This window comes from Thalassophryne amazonica, chromosome 10, assembly GCF_902500255.1.
Source record: "Thalassophryne amazonica chromosome 10, fThaAma1.1, whole genome shotgun sequence".
NCBI lineage: Eukaryota > Metazoa > Chordata > Actinopteri > Batrachoidiformes > Batrachoididae > Thalassophryne > Thalassophryne amazonica.
In genome coordinates, this window is record NC_047112.1 from 7441061 (window position 1) to 7452622 (window position 11562).

Sequence of the window (11562 nt, forward strand, 5' to 3'; positions counted from 1 at the left end):
TTGAAGAGGTTTCAAAAGCATTTTGAAGCTATTTCAAACTTTGGCGCAAAACAGGAGCAAAGCTCGATTTCAAGACGCTGGAACATACCATAAAAGTTCCTTTTTTTCTCTGGCACATGACTCAAACTGATTAAGGGGATATAAAAAATAGTTTATTTTTCTGTTAACTTGATCTGATGTTACTGTCTTAATTTTAAATGTCAAACAGTTTCAAAACTTCAGGGACTGACACACAGTTCGACACAAGGTTCATTAATGTGTATCAAAATGTCACGTGATCAACGTTAACGTAATGCATGTGCAGTGCCCTGTGCTGCCACTAGGGTTGCACTAACAGTGCAGTATAACCTTTTTTGCAGTAAAACAATGGTGCGAAGCTGGTTCATAGTTTAGAAAGTGCGATTTCTCGGGCATTTTAGCGCGTTTGCTTCACAAACCATTGTGATTAAAGCGCAGTTTGGAAGTGGCACGGTGAAAAGTGCTTCGTGGATTTACTAAAACAACGGAAGCCCGCTGGATCTTCTGAGTGCTTCGATACTGCTTTTCATGGCTTTTTTAGTGGCAGGACGATTGTTAAAGAACAGACCTGATATAAAGAAAGTTATGACCGCCTTCCAGCCTTACTGGTAACTATTTTCTACCTGTGAAATTAACACGAACAGACGACATGCTGCTGACTTTACAGGCACGTAGCCAGGGGGTGGGGGCAGGGGCCAAAGGTCTGTTTTTGAAGACGTATTTTTAAGACTTTGCATGTTAAAATGCTGTTGGCAAAAAGACTATGCCATCCATTTTCCTAGTCAGTTTTACATCTTTCAAAAATCCAGTAAATATTTTATGTCACACCATGTCTTCTAATCTTTAAACAGACTCATCTTTTTGCTTTAAACCTACAAAGTCTTAGACTTGTGTTTTTTCCATAGCTGTGATAGAAGGTCCAGATCGAATTAATCAACATGCAGAAGATTAGTCAATTAAAGGGTCTAACTTTACATTAGATTAGACAGAATTTTATTGAGCCCTAGGCAAGACTCCCTTGGGGAAATTGAAGTTCCACCAGCATTGCACACAGGGTAAGAAGCACACAGAGTATCAGAAGTAGAAGTAAAAAACAAATTGCAAAATGTAAATACAAATATAAATACCAAAAATACTGCTTGCTGCTGGCTTAAGTCCTGGTCCCACTGAATAACAAACCATGAAGCATGCCACGTAGCATGTTTTTTGCTACGAGTCCAGTTATTCAACAAACGTGGGAGAATAGTGGCTCTTAGAGGCACAGCATTTGGCTAACGAGGCTCATCTCTGAGCAAGGCACTAATTTCAAGAAGTTCAAAATTTAGCAAAACCAGCACGGGGCAGTTTGTGTACAGGGTACTACGAGGATGTTAGAGGCATGTAAGTGGTGAGTACGAGGCTGTTAGAAGCCCATTATCTGAGTACCTGGCGGCTACAAGGACAAGACAGGCTATTTTGGATGGGCTATTTTGGCTCCACCCTCTCGTGCGCTTCGTTATGACAATCCCACCTGCTTTGTGTGCTGGACACTGTATATAAAGTAATTATTTCATAGCGGATTAATCATTTTCTGTCAGAGTGTGGCTGTGGAAAACACCTCTAATTGCTTCCGGAATCACAGAGGACCGTTTCATCTGGAGCTTTTTTCTCTCTCCCTCCTGCGCCGCATGAGATGGAGAAGGTATTTGGAACAGTCTAAAAGGTAATTATTTGTAATGTTTATATTGTAATAGCTTGGTAAAACAGTTGCATGTTCATTCCTTCTTATGAGCTGTAAAAGTATGTTTATGATAGATTTAACATCTCATTATAATCGATCAGATGAGCTGCGGTGTGTGCGCTGATGCTCTCACTCGCAGTGTTTTTTAATTGTTTGCGCAATGTTCATATACGTGGCTCATGATTCGAATAGTCACTGAAATTTCTGACAAATCCATATTTTGCTCATTATTCATTATTATTCGGTGGGACAAAAGCTTTACTGGCTACTACTGTTCCTCTCCTTCCTGTCCCCTGTCTTCCTGTTACTCCTCCTCCCCCTGAGTGAGGAGTTGTACAGTCTGATGGTCTGAGGGACAAAAGAGTTTTCCACTCTGTTGGTCCTGCACTTGGGAAGGAGCAGTCTGTGGCTGAAGAGGCTCCTCTGGTTGCTGATGACGGTGTGCAGAGGGTGACTGGTATCGTCCATAATGTCCAGCAGTTTGTCCAGTGTTCTCTTCTCTGCCACCGTCACCAGAGAGTCCAGCTTCATGACAACCACAGAGCCGGCCCACCTGATCAGTTTCTCTCCTTTCAATTTAGGTACATTATCACTCACTTCAGAAGGCTCTAGCAATAACACAAACCACCATGTTAGCGGCTGTGGCAGGCGGTTTTAAGAACTTGTGCTAGCAGCACCTTGAAACAAAAGCAATCAGAGATTTCTGACATCCGCCAATCTGGATCCGGATCACCTCCAACATTCAGTGGAGTCTTCCATGCCGTAATATCTATTTGTGGTGAAAATTTCGTCAAAATCCATGAGGTATCCATCCATCCATCCATTTTCTTCCACTTTATCCGGAGTCGGGTCGCGGGGGCAGCAACTCAAGCAAAGCCGCCCAGACCTCCTGATCCACACACACCTCCCCCAGCTCACATAATCCTGCTCAAAGACAGACAAATAAATAAACACTGATGATTTTATTACCTCCTTGGCGGATGTAATAAAATTATTTCAATATATACCGTACTAGGGCTAACTAACCATTATTTTCATAATCAATTATTTTTCCCACTAGTCGATTGGTTGTTCGTTCCAGAAAATGTCAAAAAAATCGCTGTTATCCAGAACTTGAGATGATGCCTTCAAATGTCGTCTAGTTTTTTCCACCACCCAAATACAGTGAAGAAAATAAGTATTTGAACACCCTGCGATTTTGCAAGTTCTCCCACTTAGAAATCGTGGAGGGGTCTGAAATTTCCATCTTAGATGCATGTCCACTGTGAGAGACATAATCTAAAAACAAAAATCCCGAAATCACATTGTATGATTTTTTTTTTAATAATTTATTTGTATGTTACTGCTGCAAATAAGTAATTGAACACCTACCAACCAGCAAGAATTCTGGAGCACTCAGACCTGTTAATTTTTCTTTAAGAAGCCCTCTTATTCTGCACTCTTTACCTGTATTAATTGCACCTGTTTGAACTTGTTACCTGTATAAAAGACACCTGTTCACACACTCAATCAATCACACTCCAACCTCTCCACCATAGCCAAGACCAAAGAGCTGTCTACGGACACCAGGGACAAAACTGTAGACCTGCACAAGGCTGGGATGGACTACAGGACAACAGGCAAGCAGCTTGGTAGAAGACAACAACTGTTATGATTATTTATTAGAAAGTGGAAGAAACACAAGATGACTGTCAATCTCCCTCGGTGTGGGATTCCATGCAAGATCTCACTTTGTGGGGTAAGGATGATTCTGAGAAAGCTCAGAACTACACAGGAGGACCTGGTCAGTGACCTGAAGAGAGCTGGGACCACAGTCACAAAGATTACATTAGTAACACATGATGCTGTCATGGTTTAAAATCCTGCAGGGCAGCAAGGGCCCCCTGCTCAAGCCAGCGCATGTCCAGGCCCGTTTGAAGTTCACCAGTGACCATCTGGATGATCCAAAGGAGGCATGGGAGAAGGTCATGTGGTCAGATGAGACCAAAATAAAGCTTTTTGGAATCATCTCCACTTGCCGTGTTTAGAGGATGAGAACAACCCCAAGAAAACCATCCCAACCGTGAAACATGAGGGTGGAAACATCATACTCTGGGGGTGCTCTTCTGCAAAGGGGACAGGACGACTGCACAGTATTGAAGGGAGGATGGATGGGGTCATGTATTGCGAGATTTTGGCAAAGAACTTCCTTCCCTCAGTAAAAGCATTGAAGATGGGTCATGGCTGGGTCTTCCAGCATGACAATGGGCCTCATGTATCAACGTTGCGTACGGCGATATTTGAGCGTATATGGGGTGTACGCCAAAACGGCTGCGCTACTTGGCATTTATCAATGCGGTCGTTGGTGTACGCTGCGCTGAAAATATACACCAGGTCGAGAGGTGGCGTAAATTATACACCAAAATGAACCAGCGCTGGAATCCACATAGAAATGAAGATGATCAACATGATAAACAGTGCCATTATACAAATCAATGCATATGTTACATAAATAACACTTTCCTGATTATACTACATAATAATCAATACAAATCCCACCTTTGCGGGATTGTTATGGAGCACAATCCGTGGCTACAGCGCTGACAGGAAGGAAAGCGCTGCTCGCTAGATTATGTCTAAATGTCACAGAAAGCCAGATAAATTTTTCGAATAGTTTCCAGGTGCCAGTCTCTTAACAGCTTCTGAAAAAATTCTGATGGAAAAAAACCCCAAATCATTCCGCCATTTCCAGACAATGAAAATCCGACGGGACCACTCCTTCCACAAGGCGTGCGCACAGGCGAATGACGTCACCGACAGGCGTGGAAAAACTCACACACGCGCACAAGGGTTCAAGCTTGTCTGACGTGAAAACATACGAATCAAATCCATATAGTTTAAAAAAATAAAAAGGTACGATACTTTATGGACAGACTTCGTACAGTGAGGAAAATAAGTATTTGAACACCCTGTGATTTTGCAAGTTCTCCCACTTAGAAATCATGGAGGGGTCTGAAATTTTCATCTTAGGTGCATGTCCACTGTGAGAGACATAATCTAAAAAAAAAAAAAAAAATCCAGAAATCGCAATGCACAATTTTTTTATAATTTATTTGTACGTTACTGCTGCAAATAAGTATCTGAACACCTGTGAAAAGCAATGTTAATATTTGGTACAGTAGCCTTTGTTTGCAGTTACAGAGGGTCAAATGTTTCTTGTAGTTTTTCACCAGGTTTGCACACACTACAGCAGGGATTTTGGTCCACTCCTCCATACAAATCTCTAGACCTTTCAGGTTTGGAGTTTCAGCTCCCTCCAAAGATTTTCTATTGAGTTCAGGTATGGAGACTGGCCAGGCCACTCCAGGACCTTGACATGCTTCTTACAGAGCCCCTCCTTAGTTGCCCTGGCTGTGTGTTTGGGGTCATTGGGCCTCATGTATCAATGTTGCGCACTTGTGGCGTAAATTTACGGCGTAAACTTGAAATACACCAAAGTTGCCGTGACATGTATCAAGCAGTGCGCACCTGCCCATTTCTGGTGTACGCCTGACGTGATCTTGATAAATGCGGCGGGTGGAAACGACCGTAATTATAATAAACACGCCCATAAATATTCAGACTCCGCTTCAGACACACCCTCGTTTTACGACATGGAAGCCAGGAAGACGGCAAAGAAAAAGAACTTCACCAATCACGACGCGTGCCAATAGAGCGCCGAAAGTGGCTGTCGTAGTATATAATCAAAGTGTTACAGTGGTCCCTCGTTTATTGCGGGAGTTACGTTCTAAAAAATAGCCCGTAATATGCGACGACGTAGTCAGCGTTATTTTTTACAATTATTATAGATGTTTCAAAGCTGCAAAACTCCTGTAAACCCACATTATACACTTTCACAATCAAATTTGGACATGTCTATCTCGGCTTTCAATGCTTACCAGTCCAGTAAGTATCAGTGAAATTGTGGAGAGCTGGACATGTCCAAACTTGTCCTCTGACACGCGAAACGGAGGTGTTCCTTTGTCTCACTTCCAAAGCGAATCGGTCGTGATGCGCGAAGGCTCCGCGCAGCTTTCCATGACAAATGAAATCTGCTGGAAAATGGCTGATGTCCAGCTCTTGTGATAACCAGAGAAAGAGCACACGACGGTCTCGTATCCACAGAGCCATCAGCTCAGAAATGGTCCGGTGGCTTGTGCCGTGTCGTCGCAGCTCGGAGCGCGGCGCACTGAGCGTCCTTAAAGGGGTCCTTAAAGCTGTACTACCAGACCTTATTCTCTGCGAAGCCTGTAAAATTTTCACCGAAAGCCAGATAAATTTTTCGAATAGTTTCCAGGTGCCAGTCTCTAACAGCTTCTGAAAAAATTCTGATGGAAAAAAAACCCAAATCATTCCACCATTTCCAGACAATGAAAATCCGACGACGGGGCGGGACCACTCCTTCCACAAGGCGTGCTCACAGGCGAATGACGTCACCAACAGGCGTGGAACTCACGCATGCGCACAAGGGTTCAAGCTTGTCTGACGTGAAAACATATGAAACAAATCCATATAGTTTAAAAAAATAAAAAGGTACGATACTTTATGGACAGACTTCGTACAGTGAGGAAAATAAGTATTTGAACACCCTGTGATTTTGCAAGTTCTCCCACTTAGAAATCATGGAGGGGTCTGAAATTTTCATCTTAGGTGCATGTCCACTGTGAGAGACATAATCTAAAAAAAAAAAAAAAAATCCAGAAATCGCAATGCACAATTTTTTTATAATTTATTTGTACGTTACTGCTGCAAATAAGTATCTGAACACCTGTGAAAAGCAATGTTAATATTTGGTACAGTAGCCTTTGTTTGCAGTTACAGAGGGTCAAATGTTTCTTGTAGTTTTTCACCAGGTTTGCACACACTACAGCAGGGATTTTGGTCCACTCCTCCATACAAATCTCTAGACCTTTCAGGTTTGGAGTTTCAGCTCCCTCCAAAGATTTTCTATTGAGTTCAGGTATGGAGACTGGCCAGGCCACTCCAGGACCTTGACATGCTTCTTACAGAGCCCCTCCTTAGTTGCCCTGGCTGTGTGTTTGGGGTCATTGGGCCTCATGTATCAATGTTGCGCACTTGTGGCGTAAATTTACGGCGTAAACTTGAAATACACCAAAGTTGCCGTGACATGTATCAAGCAGTGCGCACCTGCCCATTTCTGGTGTACGCCTGACGTGATCTTGATAAATGCGGCGGGTGGAAACGACCGTAATTATAATAAACACGCCCATAAATATTCAGACTCCGCTTCAGACACACCCTCGTTTTACGACATGGAAGCCAGGAAGACGGCAAAGAAAAAGAACTTCACCAATCACGACGCGTGCCAATAGAGCGCCGAAAGTGGCTGTCGTAGTATATAATCAAAGTGTTACAGTGGTCCCTCGTTTATTGCGGGAGTTACGTTCTAAAAAATAGCCCGTAATATGCGACGACGTAGTCAGCGTTATTTTTTACAATTATTATAGATGTTTCAAAGCTGCAAAACTCCTGTAAACCCACATTATACACTTTCACAATCAAATTTGGACATGTCTATCTCGGCTTTCAATGCTTACCAGTCCAGTAAGTATCAGTGAAATTGTGGAGAGCTGGACATGTCCAAACTTGTCCTCTGACACGCGAAACGGAGGTGTTCCTTTGTCTCACTTCCAAAGCGAATCGGTCGTGATGCGCGAAGGCTCCGCGCAGCTTTCCATGACAAATGAAATCTGCTGGAAAATGGCTGATGTCCAGCTCTTGTGATAACCAGAGAAAGAGCACACGACGGTCTCGTATCCACAGAGCCATCAGCTCAGAAATGGTCCGGTGGCTTGTGCCGTGTCGTCGCAGCTCGGAGCGCGGCGCACTGAGCGTCCTTAAAGGGGTCCTTAAAGCTGTACTACCAGACCTTATTCTCTGCGAAGCCTGTAAAATTTTCACCGAAAGCCAGATAAATTTTTCGAATAGTTTCCAGGTGCCAGTCTCTAACAGCTTCTGAAAAAATTCTGATGGAAAAAAAACCCAAATCATTCCACCATTTCCAGACAATGAAAATCCGACGACGGGGCGGGACCACTCCTTCCACAAGGCGTGCTCACAGGCGAATGACGTCACCAACAGGCGTGGAACTCACGCATGCGCACAAGGGTTCAAGCTTGTCTGACGTGAAAACATATGAAACAAATCCTTATAGTTTAAAAAAAAATAAAAAGGTACGATACTTTAAGGACAGACCTCGTATATTCAGTTTACTGCCAGATAGGCATAAAGCAACTAGTAAAATAAACTGGAAAAGACTCAAAGCGATTAATTATCAGTATAGTTGTTGATTAATTTAATAGTTAATTGATAATTGGTTAATAGTTACAACTTTACGTTCATGTTTGGCGATAAACATACAGTTGGGTACATGAGAGGCAAACGTACAAAAGTTGTGTCCCTGTCCAAATACTTGTGGACCTGAGTGTACAGAGTCTGTCTGTAGCAGATAAATATATGTGCAGTTGTTGCTCAATAAGAAGGTTGACTGACCGTCCTTTCTCACTCCTGCCATTTGCGCTTCTGCAGTTCATCTGTGTCTTCGGGCCGGCAGCACGTTAACGGAGTGGATCTGTACTACGAGCGCACAGGATCAGGAAAACATGCTGTGCTGCTGGTGCCTGGTGCTCTGGGTAAGAACAAGAAAAAAACAATAATGCTGCATTCAGTGCAAAATGGGAACCTTAACTTCTGACTAGAGGGCAAGTCTAGCCTGGGAGCGGGTGCTTGTGTGACACTTCACACCATGGAACAAGCCATCCGAGAAGGAAAAATAAAAGAAAATGCCGCCAGTGTTTGGAATTCCTATTCAGTAACTCTGGAAAAGTTTCTCCATTTGATGTAATTCCAAAAAACGGCATCCAACACAGTAATTGTTCTCCAGGTGGATACGGTCACATCTATTCAGATGTGATTGGTGGTCAAAAACTGGTGTTTGGGCAAATTGTTTGATGATATCTCTCCTTTGGTTAATATAAACTACAGAAATCTACTACTGTAAACAACAGAATGGTCATCGGCATGTCCCAAGGTTCTTGAAATGGAATATCGCCACCTGGTGGACATTTAGCATTAATGCAAATACAATAGAATTTTGCCTCGTTCTTTTGGAGGATCCTTGGGTACCGCTACGACTTGTCACATGGTTACTTGGGGATAGCGAATCCGTAGTGTGGTAGATACTTCAGTACTCGCCTGTATCACCGGTATCACTTGAAGTACTCTGTTTCCTCTCAGACTATATTGTCAGTGTTTTGATCTCTTCTACCACAGGAAGCACTCGGACTGATTTTGGACCTCAGTTGAAGTCTCTCAATAAGGAACGCTTCACTTTAATTGGCTGGGATCCCCGTGGTTATGGGCAGTCCCGCCCCCCAGACAGAGATTTTCCCCCCGACTTCTTTGAGAGGGACGCCAAGGACGCGGTGGATCTGATGAAGGTCTTAGTATTAAATCACTCACTGACTGAAATAATTACAACAGGCCGGTCCAGTTCTTTATTTCTTCTCTTTCTTCCAGGCATTGGGCTTTGGCGCGTTCTCTCTATTGGGGTGGAGCGATGGAGGAATCATTGCCCTGATTGCTGCAGCCAAGAATCCGGAGCTGATCAGGAAGATGGTCGTTTGGGGAAGCAATGCCTTTGTTTCCCAGGAGGACGTGAACCTTTACAACAGTACGCTCTGTCCAGTTCTGTTCTTTTTGGATAATGCAGTCATTAATGAGGATTATGTGTGTGGGCGTGGCCTGATCTGTTTTAATGTGTGTCATACCTAGAGGTCCGCGATGTCTCCATGTGGAATGTGAAGATGAGGCAGCCCATGGAGGAGGTGTATGGAGCAGAACTTTTTGTTAAAACCTGGGAAGCCTGGGTGGATGCAATTGCCCAGTTCGTCAACAGACCACAAGGTCTTCATCCTTTCATTCATTTATTTTATAAACCTGATTATTCCAAATAAGGGTCGTGGGTTCACCTCGGACAGACCACCAATCCATCGTAGGGCAGCCATGTTCTGTTAGGTGGGAGATGTTGTTGTTTATTACTCTATCATGCAGCGCTGTTGGACTACATGCAGGAATTGATCTCCTGATCTGTGATCATGACATTTAATCTTTGATTCTGATTGCTGATATCTGATCCTGATCCCTGAGGTTTGACCTTGTGTGCTGTGATCCTGATCATTCTTCTTTGATACCAATCTGTGATCATGATATGTCATTGTTAATCTTGACCTTTGATCCTTATTGCTGATATTTCATCTTGATCAGTGAGGTTTCACCCTTTGTGCTTTGATCCTGATCACTCATCTTTTATCCTTATCTGTGATTGACATTTCATCTTTGATCCTGACCTTTGATCATGACATTTCATCTTTGATCCTGATTGCTGATATTTTGTCTTAATTACTGAGATACAGCCCTGTGCTATATCACTCTGAGCGTTTCACACCATTTCATCTTTGATCCTAACATGTTCCTGACTGCTGCCATTTGATTGTGATCCTGAGTGTTGATCCTCATGCCTCATATTTGATTCTGGCCTTTGATCCTTTTCACAGGGGTGAAATACTGGTTCCTTTGATCCTGACATCGGGATCAGAGAAATCAGTAACTAAGATTAAAGATCACATCAGAATCAAAAGGATTTCGAATCAAATATCAAAGGCAGCATTTGCCCCTGGATCCAGATCTGCAACATTTCAAGAATTGTTTACTGACCTGTTGTTTGTCTGGGTGATTACCATCCAGGACCCAAATAAAAGGAAAAAAAACTTTTCTATATGATAGATATATTGATCGCTTTGACATGGTCCTACGTATTCCCATCCGGAAAAAGAATCACTGATATGAGAAAAGTTCAAGAATTCCTCTTATTTGGGACATGTGCTCATGCTATTTATTTTTATGTGATTAGGAAGCATCTGCATGGAGCTTCTACCGCTTATCAGCTGCCCGACGCTCATCGTCCACGGGGAGAAAGACCCTCTGGTGCCCAGGATCCATCCTCAGTACCTCCTCAAACACATTGCTGGATCACGGTGAGATTACTGACCTAGAATAAACACGATCAGAATGACCTCAGATCCTCTTTGAAGAGCAGATGAAAACCTTTTCTTTCCAATTCTAGACTGCACCTGATGCCGGAGGGAAAACACAATCTCCACCTGAGGTTTGCAGCCGAGTTCAACAAGCTTGTCGAGGACTTTCTGGAAGACTAATCAGCACAAAGAACAGATCGATTGCTTTGTGGAGGAAGAATAAATCCAATATATTAAATGTGAATAAATATTGAGACAGGTGGTTCCACAGATTTTTAAAATGTACACGGAAGATGTAAACAATGTGATAAACTGATTGTAATTTCTACTGTGTAACTTAATGTTTCTATATGAGTGCATTTTCATTTTCAAATAACAGTAAAACAGATTCTGCAGTGGAAAATAATGTTTAAAAATTGAAGCAGTTATTCCAGTAATTAAGTGGGTAATCTGCTTAAAAACTAATTTCAATCAGTTTCGGTCCTGAGCCAATAAAACTTAAAAACATATATATTCCAGAGTTTATTGTGCAGTATTTATTAATCTTTCTTCTTTTTCTTCGGCAGACACACACACTCACTCACATCTGACTTTTATATACAGTATTTTCCTATATTAGCTGTTTCTGATTGTTTTATTCTGTTCATCTGCTGAATTCTGCATTTCCATCTCAGCATTCTCATTTCTTATCCTGCACTGCCCATGTCTCTGCCCCGTACCTCTACTCAGCTTATAAACCTGACCTTGAAC

The 11562-nt window shown here is 42.6% G+C and overlaps 1 protein-coding gene across 1 annotated transcript; it reads left to right on the forward strand.

The window, feature by feature from the left end:
- Window positions 1-336: 336 nt before the first annotated feature.
- Window positions 337-11074, forward strand: bphl (biphenyl hydrolase like). Its single transcript, XM_034179374.1, has 7 exons — window positions 337-626; window positions 8306-8409; window positions 9050-9216; window positions 9296-9449; window positions 9551-9682; window positions 10689-10812; window positions 10902-11074. The coding sequence occupies exons 1-7, from the start codon at window positions 547-549 to the stop codon at window positions 10990-10992; spliced, it is 852 nt and encodes a 283-aa protein (XP_034035265.1). The 5' UTR covers window positions 337-546; the 3' UTR covers window positions 10993-11074.
- Window positions 11075-11562: the final 488 nt, after the last annotated feature.